The 14,950-nt window shown below is 42.4% G+C and overlaps 2 protein-coding genes across 7 annotated transcripts; one reads left to right on the plus strand and one right to left on the minus strand.

Annotated features, from left to right (window-relative positions):
* Positions 1–212: 212 nt before the first annotated feature.
* LOC120034477 (transmembrane and ubiquitin-like domain-containing protein 1) lies at positions 213–6,409 on the plus strand. The gene is made up of 3 exons (XM_038981058.1): positions 213–403; positions 1,965–2,527; positions 2,646–6,409. The coding sequence occupies exons 2-3, from the start codon at positions 1,980–1,982 to the stop codon at positions 3,013–3,015; spliced, it is 918 nt and encodes a 305-aa protein (XP_038836986.1). The 5' UTR covers positions 213–403; positions 1,965–1,979; the 3' UTR covers positions 3,016–6,409.
* LOC120034476 (ataxin-7-like protein 3) lies at positions 4,856–14,646 on the minus strand. Of its 6 annotated transcripts, none has more exons than XM_038981053.1 (14): positions 14,418–14,646; positions 13,972–14,051; positions 13,719–13,831; positions 13,457–13,589; positions 13,184–13,355; positions 12,968–13,068; positions 12,840–12,862; positions 12,208–12,253; positions 9,135–9,172; positions 8,978–9,046; positions 8,798–8,841; positions 7,413–7,484; positions 6,918–7,054; positions 4,856–6,826 (listed from the first exon to the last, which is right to left on the minus strand). In XM_038981053.1, exons 3-14 carry the CDS (start codon positions 13,767–13,769, stop codon positions 6,618–6,620), a joined length of 1,095 nt encoding a protein of 364 aa, XP_038836981.1. In that variant the 5' UTR covers positions 13,770–13,831; positions 13,972–14,051; positions 14,418–14,646; the 3' UTR covers positions 4,856–6,617. The 6 variants fall into 6 exon arrangements, with proteins under 6 accessions (XP_038836981.1, XP_038836980.1, XP_038836982.1 ...); XM_038981052.1 differs by having other exon boundaries at positions 12,804–12,862; positions 14,418–14,645; XM_038981054.1 differs by lacking the exon at positions 7,413–7,484 and having other exon boundaries at positions 12,804–12,862; positions 14,418–14,645.
* Between the last annotated feature and the right edge of the window lie 304 nt (positions 14,647–14,950).

Below are 14,950 nucleotides of genomic sequence, written 5' to 3' on the forward strand. Positions count from 1 at the left end.
AATGAAAAGACATCTCAGAATGTATTGACAACAACTCAGACTGTATGACTCTCAACTACTTCCCAGGCTGCTTCATCTGCACAGGTGAAAGCAACCACCCACTACAGGTATACTATTGCTTTCATCTGTACTCTATTTTCAGCACATGAAGGAGAGAGAATGCGAGGAGAGGAAGCCACTTTTTAGTATTTTAGATGTATTTGTTTCCTTGCTTGTGCCCGTTTGCGTGCCAGCTACACAAGAGTTGGACGTCCCAAGGATTCCTGAAAACACTAACCGACCTACGTGCTGGTGGCGTAACGTCATCTGTGTTTATGTGGCCCTCTACTCCAGTTTTATTATCGGGGCTGTGGCTAAATTAGCATGGTAGCATGTCGTCAAACATGATTTGACTACATAGCAGGTAAGCGCACCTCTTATATTCAAATGCGCATATAACTGGTGTGTGCATTTAATAAGAACATCTATAGAAAGCATTTTGACAATGTAGTGAAAGTTAGCAAACGAAGGTCGTCCTTGTTGCTATTACTAGCTAGCTAGCTAGCTAGCTTACCTAATACCTAGCTAGTAACCTACCAATATGTCTTCTAACGTTAGCATAAACATTGAAAAACATTTTTCATCTGTATCTAGCTAGTTCTTCAACGGATGCACAATGTAGTAGTAAACACATTAGTGACATGTTTTAACTGGGTTGACATTAGTTAGATGGTTAGCTACGGTTTGCTAGCTAACTTTTGTGACAATATTGCCAGGCCATCACTTACGAAACTATAGACGGTTGCTTTGAAGTAGCACTTAATCTCTGTACCTGACAGTTGTAATACAGGTCTCTGTCCCTAACAGTTGTAATACAGGTCTCTGTCCCTGACAGTTGTAGTACAGGTCTCTGTCCCTGACAGTTGTAATACAGGTCTCTGTCCCTGACAGTTGTAATACAGATCTCTGTCCCTGACAGTTGTAGTACAGGTCTCTGTCCCTGACAGTTGTAATACAGGTCTCTGTCCCTGACAGTTGTAATACAGGTCTCTGTCCCTGACAGTTGTAATACAGGTCTCTGTCCCTGACAGTTGTAATACAGGTCTCTGTCCCTGACAGTTGTAATACAGGTCTCTGTCCCTGACAGTTGTAATACAGGTTTCTGTCCCTGACAGTTGTAATACAGGTCTCTGTCCCTGACAGTTGTAATACAGGTCTCTGTCCCTGACAGTTGTAGTACAGGTCTCTGTCCCTGACAGTTGTAATACAGGTCTCTGTCCCTGACAGTTGTAATACAGGTCTCTGTCCCTGACAGTTGTAGTACAGGTCTCTGTCCCTGACAGTTGTAATACAGGTCTCTGTCCCTGACAGTTGTAATACAGGTCTCTGTCCCTGACAGTTGTAATACAGATCTCTGTCCCTGACAGTTGTAGTACAGGTCTCTGTCCCTGACAGTTGTAGTACAGGTCTCTGTCCCTGACAGTTGTAGTACAGGTCTCTGTCCCTGACAGTTGTAATACAGGTCTCTGTCCCTGACAGTTGTAATACAGGTTTCTGTCCCTGACAGTTGTAATACAGGTTTCTGTCCCTGACAGTTGTAGTACAGGTCTCTGTCCCTGACAGTTGTAATACAGGTTTCTGTCCCTGACAGTTGTAGTACAGGTCTCTGTCCCTGACAGTTGTAATACAGATCTATGTCCCTGACAGTTGTAGTACAGGTCTTTGTCCCTGACAGTTGTAATACAGGTTTCTGTCCCTGACAGTTGTAGTACAGGTCTCTGTCCCTGACAGTTGTAATACAGGTTTCTGTCCCTGACAGTTGTAATACAGGTCTTTGTCCCTGACAGTTGTAATACAGGTATCTGTCACTGACAGTTGTAATACAGATCTCTGTCCCTGACAGTTGTAATACAGGTCTCTGCTCATAGGCTTTCTACTCATATGTATCTATGCACTATTTTCACTTCTCTTTTGCTTTTCAACAGACACTAAGGACAGAGATGGCGGTGTGTGCACTGACAATGGACGGGATGGGAGACGAGGTGGCTGCAGTAAGCGGTGTGTTACTTCTGGTCTTGGCCCTGGTCCTGGCTTGGCTCTCCACGCAAGTGGCAGATCGGGGAGACCACATCCTGAGCACCATACTTACAGTCGGAGCCCACGCCTCTCTAATCGGGCTGGGGGGCCATGACAGTTACAGTGGAGGGCCACCCAGTGCAGACACCCCAGAGCAGCAAACACCTCCACCCTCCCAGGAGAACAAGCCAGAGGAGGGGGAGCCTGGGTCTGAGAGGGAAGATGGTGAGGGAACAGGAGAGGGGGCTGGAGTTGACCTGCTGTTGAATATCCAGGGGAAGAAACCTCAGACATACCAGCCTGATGATGATGAAGATGATGAGGAAGAGGATGACTATGAGGAAGAAGAGAAGGTTCAGAAGCTGAGCTCAGTGGTCTCCTGCACCAGCATTACGGTTCGTTTGAAGTTCCTGAATGACACAGAAGAGGTGGCAGTCCTGAGTCCCCAGGATACAGTGGGTCTACTGAAGAGGTTAGTATGATATGGCAGCTCTCATTATACATTTTCTGTGTTTAACCTTCTTTTTTGATTTATTGAACATGCATGTCTCTCATACAGTCTTACAGAGACATTTCTTTCTCCCCTCTAGTAAGTACTTCTCAGGGCGGGAGCGTCAGATCAAGTTGATCTACCAGGGCCAGCTGCTTCAGGATCCCAAACGGACTCTGCTCTCCCTCAACATCTCTCACAACAGTGTGATCCACTGCCACGTGTCCCAGGTGCTGCGGGAGGCCAGCCCAGAGGAGGCAGCTCGCTCTGGGGCTAGTGGGGGAATCAGGGCTGCAGGCCTGGCTCTGAGCACCAGCAGCCTGGTGGTGCCTGTGTTCGTGGTGATGTTAGCCGTGGTCTGGTACTTCCGCATCAACTACCGTCAGTTCTTCACCGCCCCTGCTACCATCTCCCTGGTGGGAGTCACTGTGTTCTTCAGCTTCCTCATCTTTGGAATGCACAGCCGGTGAGCGGGAGAGGAGGCAGGATGGAAGGGCCCTCATCTGGGCAGGAGAATGAGAAGGAATAACAACTGTGTCAGGAGGATGAATGGAGTCAGGGGGCCTCTGCCTCAGACACCATAGAGCTCAACTGGAATCCTAAGAGTGGGTGTGCCTGTGTTTGTGCATGCACCAGCAAATAGCATAATGTGAGATTGATTGTATGTGCAGAGATTCAAGTTATCTGGAATGTGTGTTTGTTAGTATGAAGCAGAGATAATACTGAGCTGTAATTTTGCTTCTCAGAAAAACATTGAGTGGGTCCAGCTCCTGTTGGTCCTTTATAGGGCAGAACCATCAGCATCACACCCAGGACCACAGGCTGCTTGGTCCACTGTGTCAGCAATATCTTCTGGCCAGTTTGGCTTCACATAGCCTGTTCTGTGTTAGGTTGTTCTCAGAAATTAGGGTCTCTATTCAATCAGATCCGCTTTATCCGACATAAGTATAGAAGTTGTGTGGGAGGTGGAACTGTGTTAGTGCTGTCAATTCCACTGAGGTGTAATAACTGGAGACTGCGTCCATGATGTCCGCCTTTTGTTTTCAAGGTTATCTACTCACGTTCGCATACGCCAATTCATGTCTGTCTATATCCGGATTGAATCCGGTTTATACAGACCAACATCACATGCACACTAGCACTCAGTGCGCACAGGGAGCAGGGCAGATGTCATCCAAAAACATGGCAGACAGATTAATATAAAATGTTGGCATCAGCTACAAATATTTGAATAATTCAATGGATGTTTTGTGCACAAAGGTGATGATCTAAGTGTCTTATTAGGAATTTTGAAATCTGACTTATCTATGTGGCCGTGTATGGAAATTGTCCTTCTGGACTGAGCGTCCGTTAAACTGCAAAACTGTAGCAGTCGAAACCGTGCTTTGCTTTAAGTAAATACCACGGAGCCTTGTTTACAAGTTCGAACAATGGAATGTGAGATGTAATCTACACCTCGATGAGACTGATTAGAAATCTTTACTTTAATTATTTTCAATTTGAGCGTAATTTCTATCTAGCCTACAGGTTCTCGTTCTGAACTTCTAATGCAAGTCGGACAGGCGTGGCTTGGTGATAATGATCAAGAGCAGCCACTCACCCATTTGACAGCTCCAACGCCGTTACACCGCCGACAATTCAGCTATGCATGTCAGCTATCGCCGGTTAACACTTATCTGATTGAATCTAGACCTAGGATAATGCATTTCTTCACATCATGGCCCCATACTCTTTTCATTATATACATGTTAACGTTCCAGAAATGTTGTCTTTTTGTAGTACGTGTTTGAACGAGCAATTCATTTCCTCATTTGCAACGGAAACAAAATGAAGATTATACAACTAAAGACTTGACTCGAGAGCAACTTTGAAACCACCTGCTATGTATGGAGTGGTGGTTCTATTTCTACTTTCTTTCCAGTTCTTTGGGAATGAGCTTTCACCTTAGTTATTGTGGACTGTAACAACTGCCTTATTGCAAGGCAAAACAGTTTGTAAGGATTTTTGTTGCTTGAAATACTCTACACTATCTTTAGTTATTTTAAACCATATAAGTTAATGCATGAAAATAAGCAACATGTTTGGTTTAGAAAATACTGTAAATATGTATTTACTGTACATAGAATGAATGGGATGAAACCACATCGGGATTTCTGTTAGGGAATTTGACACAGACGAGAGGGAAATCTCTTTATCCCTTAAGTTCGATTGTTTTCCTCTGGCTTCAGATTTAAAGACATTCAAACCAATCAGTCCCTGTGTAAAGAGGGAGTATGTCTGATATTGGACAAAATGACAAAACGCAAGAAATCTGAATGACACTTCATTTTACTCAGACAAAGAAACCTCTGTACACATGGGAAACTGAGATATAAAGAAAACCTAGCTGTGCATCACATTAATATACAATTGACATATTTGCACTTGCACATGCACACACTCGTGCATGAAAAAAGTTTTGGTTTTGTGAAGACACTTTCTATTGCGTCATTTGTCCACAGTCATATTGTTCAGAGACACACAAATAAACAGTTACGCAGCATTAGAAATACAGGCCGTTCTTTACCCTGTCAGTAAAGAGGGACAAATGAAATGAGCCATACCCAAAATAGGTGTTTTTTCACTTGAAGGTTGATTCTTTTAGGGCACATTAAAGTGATGTCATACTTACTCACTGGCTGAATGTTCTAAATGAAAGCTCAGGGTATATAAGATTCTCCCTAGCAAGTATAGTCTGGTGGGCCTCTCAAACAGGAATGAATAACAATATATATCAAACTTAACTCGTTAGCTAGAGTAAAACTGAAAATGGCAAGAATAACAGTCTGAAATATCCCATGCAACAGCCATGGCACTTCTGTTGCAAGTGGTGGCGGATTTGAATTCCTACAAGCGCAGAGACAGACTTTGAAAGCAAGTCAAGTGATGCATATTGACCTAGAGTATTATTGAGAGAAAAAAGCAGGTTGACTATACTATAGCATTATTCAACAGGAAGCAATGCGAGATCTACAACTTGTATAGAGTGATATTGTGATTTGCAGCAGAAGCAGGTTGGAGAAGCTTCAGACTGAGTATGAAACAGTAAAGATAGACAGGGAAGAAGCACTGTTTAGCATTAAGCTGTGTATGGTAGAGAGGTTACCATGTATGTATACAGTATCCAATTAAATCATGATTCTTTTACATAGGTCATCATACCACATGTATCGGTATACAAAAACACACTGGCTCACTCCATGATACATGTCAACATCTGCATTTACAATTTACTGAGTGCAGACATTATATAAACCAAAAAAGTGAAATATTCTAAATAACACATACTGATTCAACCACAATGGCACATTCAGAGATGCATAGTAATCTGAAAACAAATGAAATCACACACACAGGCCCACAACATGGAAAACAGTCAACTTTACACAACAAACATTCATACACACATGCACCCACACATACACCAATGTGCAATAAAATGCTAGTACGGATAAAGTCACCATCAAGTACCCCAATACTGGTGAGACAACAAGATGGCACTGACATCCCCCACCACATTAATAACAAAGCTGTAGCCGTAAGGTGATGCAATTAGTCCACAAGTCCCCTCCTAAACAGAGACAGTCAAAAAGAAAGCAATGTTTTCAGGAGAAAACAAATCAGAGTGCAAAAAAGCGGAGTGTGATTGGTCCATGTCTGAAGCCTAAATCACTGACTAACAAAAAAACTATTAAAGTGAACAATCAATGACCCATGTTTCTTTATAACTGGAATTGCAAAATATTGTCTTCAACAACAACTAAGAATTGTGTTCAAATGAAGGGGTGCTGTGTCCATTTATGAATAAAGAGAAGTTACAACCCCTGGGCTAATCAGAGCTGATATTAATGTGTGAGTGAGTGGATGTGAGTTAATGGGTTATCATCTGCACCTCTGTTAGGTATGAGACCATGACTTGTCTGGATGAAGCTTGGTTCAGAATTCCATGTCACCCTCCAGTCACCTTCCTGGGTACGGTGGGGGGGGGGGGGGGGGGGGGGGGGGGGGGGGGGGGGGGCAGACTGGGACTACACTAGTTTAGGTTGTCATAGATACTGGGGGCAGGGGGAACAGGAAGTTTGGGCTTCTTCTTTCTGTTGGATAGGCCTACTAGACTACTCTGGGAGCTACTTCCCCCTCCACTCCCACTGCCGCCTCCTCCTCCTCCTCCTCCTCCTCCTGTGCTGTTTAGGCCAAGAGACTTCTTCTTCTTGGGCTTCTTAGAGTCTGAGTTGTTGGTGCCTGGGAGAGAGATCGAGAGCAGGGCATGAGATGAGACCGACTTTCACTGTAATGAACGTACAGAATGTGGACCTGAATTCGGTTCTCTTACTGGCTTTGGAGGAGGCTGAATCGGAGGGGGAGATGTCTGAGGATCCGTCCCACTGTAGGCGACTCATGAGAACCTGTCCGTCTGAGGCGTCGTAGCAGTCACTCTCCACCATTGTGTCTGCATCGGGCAGAGACGACCTGACAGAGACAACAGCCGCTCAGATCAGCCACTGGGACAGCAGCAGGACACATGGTGGAGCCATTCAATCTGCCATACAGCACACCTACTGTAGTACACATCCAGGCCATACAGTTGGCCCCATGAGTGCTCATACAGTAGCTAACTAACATAGTCCACCCTCAATGATAAGGCTTGTCCATCTAACTGGCACAAAACATCCACAATAAATACATAGTCATTCAATACAACTCCTCAAGCAAACACCTGTACATTTAGGGACACAACAGGCACCAATCAAGATAAAATATATCAGTTCTAGGAATAAACCAGTCAGAACCAATGGAGGCCTGAGGGGCGGGGGAGGGGCACACTCACGCGGACGGCCCCAGGAGGAACACCCTGACGGCCCTCCTCTGTTCGTCCGTGTGCTGGGGGCACCGCTGGGACCTGGCAGGGACACAACGTGGCATTACAAACACCTGAGAAACACCTGCCCACAATGCACAGTGGCCCCGCCTACTCAGGGCCACGGCAGAGACAAGAGTGGGAGAGAGACAGAAACAGACACTGCCAGTGACCAATCAGATGATGGGTCAGGTGTCAGAGTTTGGAGGTTAGAGATTAATGTTTGCTCACTGACAATGTCCAGTTAGTCTCTCACCACGTAAGGCAGGCAGTGTCCAATCAGGGTCTTACATAGTCCAATTGGAAAATATCTGTTGTTTAGTCCAATCAAATATGAATTGTTTCACTAATTTTACACAGTTTGGTATTATACTGAACAAAAATATAAACGCAACATGCAACAACTTCAAAGGTTTTACCGGGTTACAGTTCATAGAAGGAAATCAGGCCCTAATCTATGGATTTCACATAACTGGGCAGGGGCGCAGTCATGGGTGGGCCGACTGTAGGTCCAACCACTGGGGAGCCAGAATGAGTTTTCCCCCCCACAAAAGGGCTTTATTACAGACAGAAATACTTTTCAAATGCCCACCAACAGGGATGTAAACACATTAATACACACAATAAGCTTTTTGTGCGTATGGAACATTTCTAGGATATTTTATTTCAGCTCATGAAAAATGGGACCAACACTTTACATGTTTAGTTTATATTTTTGTTCAGTATACATTTAAAAGAAAATTAGCCAATAACTGACCCCAATCATCTAATAAATACTGTATGTTATAAAGGAAATGGAAAATAATTGAGAATCATAGAGTTGCCACTTGTGTACCCCAAAAATCAGTCCCAACTACACATGATCACAACACACCAATGAAACTGATCATGTTAAAGGTCTCACGGAAACAACATGCAGAACAGTAACCATGAGTGTCTGTTGGCAGCCTCCATAATGGAGTTGGGCCACAGGTTTACCACTTGTCCGGAACACACGTCATTCAAGTCACGGAAGACCTTCCTGACTAGCTAGTTTAACAAACACCTCTGAGAACCTGGTAAGGTCCATAGTAAGGGGCAGGCTGAGGGATGGACACAGGACATAGTGACATTGACATCAAACTTCCAGGAAGATGTCTGTCTGGCACAGTACAACCCTGAATGGCTCATGATCATAATCAGCAACTTTGACTCAAGCTAACATCTAGTGCCAGCGCTTGAGAAACAAAATGTATTAATGAGTTTGTGTGATAAAGGTATGTGTGCGCACTCCGTGTAGCTGATAGGACGTTAGGTGGAAATGACAAGACTATTAGAGGTGCATGTGCTGTGTCTGCGTGCAGAGTAATCCCTACCTGGTGCACATCTTCTTGGTGTGCTCCGAGATCACTCCACATTGCTGCAGACAGGGGGCAGTGTAGTTAGAGAAGCCAGTCATACACACCGCTGATAAATCTCTTGAGATTTTAGATGTGATCCGATATACAGTTAGACTTGTGGATGGATGGTAGAATGGATAAATGAAAATGACTCACTGTTGTCAACAGAGACCTCAGTTCGTCAGGGCCTAAAGTTTCGTAATTGATGCCAGTGTTATAGTTGTACTGCAGTGAGGGAGAGAGAACGATAACAGACATCAACACACTAATAGATATGTAGGTGTGAACCATCAGAAAAATGGATTCTGGTTACCTTGTATGGATCTGCATTGACACTATTACTAAGCTCCCCTGAAAAAGAGAACAGCATATGATCTATCAGTCTACTTGCCACTGACTCCCAAAGACACAGATGATGCACACAACCACCACCAACCATGAAATACAGCAGTGATTACATTTAGTGCAATATCCACAATATTACATGTCACAAACAATTGATTCCTATGTCTGAGAAAAAATACGTAAAATGTAGTTTATGACGGGATGAAGCAAAGGTCTCTCTAGCTATTGACCAGTGAGGTAAGAGATCATAATTGATTATTATATACGTGCTGCAAAAGCAAGCATATTTATGCATAAGCATAAGGCAAAATATATTTGAATGGTTTAATCAATCTGTGATTGAAATTGAGCAGCACTTTAAGGGCCAAAGCCACAAATGACAGGTCGATCAAACTGGTGTGGATTGAGTTCAGGTCATTTATTACATTGGAACATCCTTGACGCTCCATAGAAGATAGCAGCACCGTTTCACAAGAAACATGGACAATCAGGAAATCAAGAATCAATGAAGACATGATACAAAACGACAAAAATAAAAAATAAATGCAAACAAAAGCATGAATATGTCAAGTAGATAATGGATAGGATAATGCACAAGAGGACTTGTTGAGTCACCTGAGAAACTAAGAGATAAGCAGCTGGTCTGCTTTAGAGACCTGACTGTAGTCTATCATTACCGGGACCAGACTATCATCTGACATGATTTTTTTCACTCAAGTGTTGAACTAGTTAAACAATATATAACACAATACAGAAAATAAATTGATATATTACATACAAAGAACTGAAAACTGGAGGCTGAACTGTGATTTATTGCACACAATTGTCAGCTTCCTGTAAGTCATTCTCAGCTCATTAGCTTTGCACCATGATCCATGTCAAATTAAAATCATCAAGCAAACAGGAGACTGTGGAGCACGAAGAGTCGGCCTTCGCCTGATATCTTAATTGCTTATCCTCATCTTCAATGCTGCTTCTGATCCTTTTCATACTATACTACGTCTGTATTCTGCTAACATTGTGCTTTTGACCTGGATTTAAGCAGCAGACTCCTTCAATGGCCATCTATCGTGAAGAATCCAGAAGGCCACATTAACATTCTCAATGGATTTTGGAGACACCCTGGGTCTCTGCCAAGGTTAATTTCCTTAGGAATGAAAGTTCAAACTCCAGGCACACTTTTCCTGATATACTATCCCCAAAACGGCAGGGTTCTTTCCCAGATTCTTCTCGGGTTGACCTTTGACCCTACATTGAAGTGGGGGAGGGCATTATAGAGCTGGCCTGGCAGTAATCAGCCCCTTCCGATCACTGAGGAAATGCATCATCTCTCAACGGCACGCACGGAGCTTCCTGATCTGCAACAAGGCTTTGGCCCCAGCAATACTGAAACGACCAGAGTGTAAAACATCCCCAACCATTCAACCAACTACTCTAAAACTTTCACGCACACAAACACACACAAAGTAGGGCCATAAATTGGGTGTATTCAGGAGTGGGCTCTATGTTCGACTTCACCTACACACTTCCATTTCAAGGCTACAGAGAGTCTGGACTCTAGAACATTCCCACAACTCCCGACAACCAAAACACCATGAGACCATACACATATAATATTCTGTATATCAGAATGCATTGTATAAGCAGAAATGTATGCAATTTAGTATGAATATCAGTGTGAATTTCAGTAAAATAAATGCTGATTGAGAAATTATATTGACAAATGACATAAAAAAAAAAAAAAGGGACAATCTGCAGTTGCTACATCCATTTTAGGATTTATAAATTAATGATATATACCCATTGATTCTTGAAGAATATAACTTAAACTGTCATACCCCATCAGAACTTGTTGTACTCCAATGTTTGTTAACAAAACACTATACAGCCTCAAAACTATAACTTTGATATCACGATGGTCAGTCCTTGCATCCATTGCTCTTCCTATTCATTTGAGTGGTAAAAAAAATTATTGCACAATCCCTCAGCTTTTTACAGAATAAGGGGCGGGGACAATGCCTTGTTATTGTTTTATCTACTGATTGCCACTAGGATTAAAAAAGAAAAATGCCATTCTAATCATGTGTTTCAATTGGAAAATATTTACATTCCAGAAGGGAAATGCATTATGCAGTCAGGATTCAGTAAATGTAAATGACACACAGCTTATAGTTTGTCACTTCACCTGCATCTTACATGGGTTCTAAGAGGTAACGTAAACTCACTCACATTTGTACATCACCTTGGTCCTTACAATTGACCTTATTTTAGCGCACCAAAAACGTAATACTTCCAGATCAACTGTAATGTCAATACCATTGTAAAGCACAATTTCTCCCCTTTCCAACAGAATCAATTACATGACCCCCACGCTGCCCGTTTCTGCGTAATTCAACAAGGCAATGAGTTCCGTCGGGTCTTTAAAAAAATGGCGGGCGGGGAAGCAAAACTAATGCGTGATAGTGAGAAGGAGAGATGTTGTTTGGGAAAATTGCTTTTTTTCACTCGATCTGTCCAACTTATCGCCTCTAAAATGTAAATAAAACACTATAAAGAGTTTATATAATGTGTCATTACATACCTATTTGAAGGTTCGTGTCGAATTTGAATCGGGTTTTTAGGGCGGCGCTAAAGTGATCTTAGAAGTAAACAGCGGCTTTGAGAATGATGATCGCATGCAATGATGACGCAAAAAATTACTAGGTATCCCCCCCTTACCCCCGTCACTGTCCATTTCTTGTTTTTAAAGGATGAAGTGCTACACCTGGTGGAGAGAGATTGTAAGACATAAATAGTTGCTTTATGCGTGCTGTACGTTACAGACACGTCACGATGTAACGGAGGGTCTGTTTTTTCTACTTTCCTCCAATACTATAGAGCCATTACCATGTTGATCAACGCTTGAATAGAAACGTAGTTCACACCCCCGATTTTGAAGTCAACACAGTCGCTACAGTCCCATTAGTTTTCTTTGTAGCCTCGTTTGAATGTTGCGGTTGCGCACATTTGTACAGAATGGGGTGAGTTTACGTTATACTCACCATTTTTATGCTTTACAGATTTTGATCTTCTGGGTGAATTTGGATTCTAAGGAAATAATACACAAAAAGAGAAGAACTGTCAATTTAGATTCACACTGATCTAGATTAACATATCACAAACAACTAGCGAAGCATGCAACAGGAAAAGTGAAGCACACACCCCTTGATCCAATTGAATTTGTAAAAAAAATCTAAAATGTTCATCCTTGCCATGCTTGTAAGCAGAAAGTAGGTCTGTGACAATACCAGTATGGCAAAAAAATAATCAAACACAAAGCAGAGCAAACTATTTGGTCCTTTAAAAAGCTGCCGTTTGTAAAATTTGCACAATAGCTTGTAAAATAAATAAATGTGACTGGATAAGAACTTAATGATGTTTGTTTCCAACATTGGGGCTGTTTTCCTAAAGAAGTTTCCTTGCCACGATACTAACGACTAATGCGATACTGGTATCATCCCGGCCTTAGCAGAAAGGACAGAGGGATAACAGAAATCCTTAAGGTTATTTTTTATCTATTGGCCTCGTTGCAATTACATGTGGACAAAAACACAACATACAAAACATGAATAAATATCTCCACAGCAATGAAACTTACCAAAGGTACATGTTGTTTCAAAGAATGTAAAAATACCTTATCTGACTTTCTCTTCTTAGCTGCAGAGGGAAAATAGAGGGGAGTAAGACAAGCATAGATGTGCTTGTTCAGCTACAGTCACAAAAAAACATTCAGACAGGGATTCACACTTGTTAAATTCTCACCTTTTTTTTCTGAGCCATACGACCAGTCATTGTCATTGACGTCATCATTGTCTTCCTGATCACTCTCTGATTTGTTGTTCATGTTGTTACTGCTTGCTATTCTGTAGACCAATATCAAGAAAATTATCAGAATTGCCCATTCACTTGAGGAATGTATTGGTTTGTTTTCTATGTCACATTGTAGTGTAGTGTCCACGTCCAGGGCCCCTTGCTGACCTGCGGTTGGCGATGCGGCTGCTGTTGCGCCCCATGCCCAAGCATTTCTCCAGATGAGGGGCAAAGCGGGACGCAGCAATGCTCCGGTTGCAGTTGGGACACACACACTCCTTGTTTTTCCACTGATTGTACACTTGCCCGAAAATGTCCACTCCTGGTTGGTCAACGATTTCTACGGAGCAAGGCGAGAACATACATGAAAGATAAACTAACAAATTAAAGGCAGAGATGAACCAGATAACCAGACCCAGGAGAAAGCACTTAGGTCCTAACCGAAGTCCTTCATGCTTTCTTGGTCAGTGTCATCCAGGAAGAAGTAGCCCTGTTTGACAGCACGATGCACCTCGAAACACAGGCCCAAACAGGCGTCCTCCACCAGGTCCGAGTAGATGTCCTGAGCCAAGGCCTGTGGAGGGCAGCAAAAAATAAAGCAGAGTCACAAAGGAAAGGAAACTACATGAGCAACTTCCTGTTTTAAAGCAGGACAACTACCACCAAACATGATAGGATGGTGAAAGTGTAGTCCACTACTCACCTCTAGCTTGGTGTTGTCCAGGCCCGACAGAGACATATCCTCCATTTTCATTTGCAAAAGTTTAAGGGCGAATCACTGCCTTCTACATGGCACAGCTATGGTGGACAACAGAGCTGAAAACAGGAAATACACACATTTAGTGATTTAATATAACTCATTCAAACAATAAAAAATAAGTGATGAGACAAGAGATTATCCATTTATTGGACAAAACCCCACAAAAGTCCCAGAGTGAGACTGAATCAACACTTACAAAGGAGCACCGACACTCAGTTGAGACCTCTTATTCGCCAATAGTTGGCAGAGGTGACTGCCTGATATTGTTTTGGTTAGCTGTTGAAACAAATAAACAAATACATTTCACTGAATTAGTCAATTTGGTGTCGCGGCTACACAATACAAGACAGAACCAGAACAAAAACGAAAGTAAAGCCAGAACAGTTGTATTGTCTAGAGACTAGAGTGAGCATTAAGACACGGCTAGCTACTACGTGCTAGCTTGCGCTAACGTTCGATATTAGCTAGGATAGAACGCAGTAACAACTGAAAACAAATATTTTCCTAATATCTGCTACCGATAGCAAAAACATAGCTAGCTAACAAATCAGCTCATTGTACATAATCTTACTAATAAGGGTACGTACAATTATTTCAATGATTTCTTTACAGAAAATATCATACTGGTCAGCTCGCACTCACCATCAACGACCAATCTATGATTGAACCGTTAGCCGTTACAGTTTAGCTGGACATTGACAAGAGATTATTTTGCTACATTGTATCTAGCTAGGATGATACATGTTGTTGTAGCTATTAACTAGTCATTAAAATGTGATCCAGCAGAGCAGTCAAAGGGAAATGATAAGAAAATGTAAAAAGAGGCTGCCATTTTCCTTCCTAACAGACATCACTAAACGATCACCGAGGTTCGCCGTGCCGTATTACTTGGCCTAAAGTAGGGAAAAAATGTCAGAGAAAGGAAATTAACTTCTAATCAACTCAAGTGACTGTACTTAAGTGCATACATTTAATTTATAATTGGATATGCAATAATTAAATAGAAAAAACATCGGATGTCTGGATCCGCCCCCTCTCGCGAGTGGCCATTTATGTTATTGACGGAAAGGGAAGATGTGAAATAATCACGGTGATCGTTTATCGATTATTTCTCATGAAACAACCAAACCACAGATTAGGGTATAGCTAGTTGTACATTTGACGAAATTCTAATT

The sequence above is a fragment of the Salvelinus namaycush genome, chromosome 41 (genome assembly GCF_016432855.1).
Source record: "Salvelinus namaycush isolate Seneca chromosome 41, SaNama_1.0, whole genome shotgun sequence".
NCBI lineage: Eukaryota > Metazoa > Chordata > Actinopteri > Salmoniformes > Salmonidae > Salvelinus > Salvelinus namaycush.

What these genes read in the sequence shown, in the direction of transcription:
- LOC120034477 (XM_038981058.1), top strand. Translation starts at nt 1,980, where the DNA reads ATGGCGGTGTGTGCACTGACAATGGACGGGATGGGAGACGAGGTGGCT. An exon ending in ACAGTGGGTCTACTGAAGAG is followed by an intron (nt 2,528 to 2,645) that starts GTTAGTATGATA and finishes TCTCCCCTCTAG; the next exon opens with TAAGTACTTCTCAGGGCGGG.
- LOC120034476 (XM_038981052.1), bottom strand. Translation starts at nt 13,769, where the DNA reads ATGAAAATGGAGGATATGTCTCTGTCGGGCCTGGACAACACCAAGCTA. An exon ending in TGGACAACACCAAGCTAGAG is followed by an intron (nt 13,590 to 13,718) that starts GTGAGTAGTGGA and finishes TGCCCTCCACAG; the next exon opens with GCCTTGGCTCAGGACATCTA. An exon ending in TTCAGCCTCCTCCAAAGCCA is followed by an intron (nt 6,827 to 6,917) that starts GTAAGAGAACCG and finishes TCTCTCTCCCAG; the next exon opens with GCACCAACAACTCAGACTCT.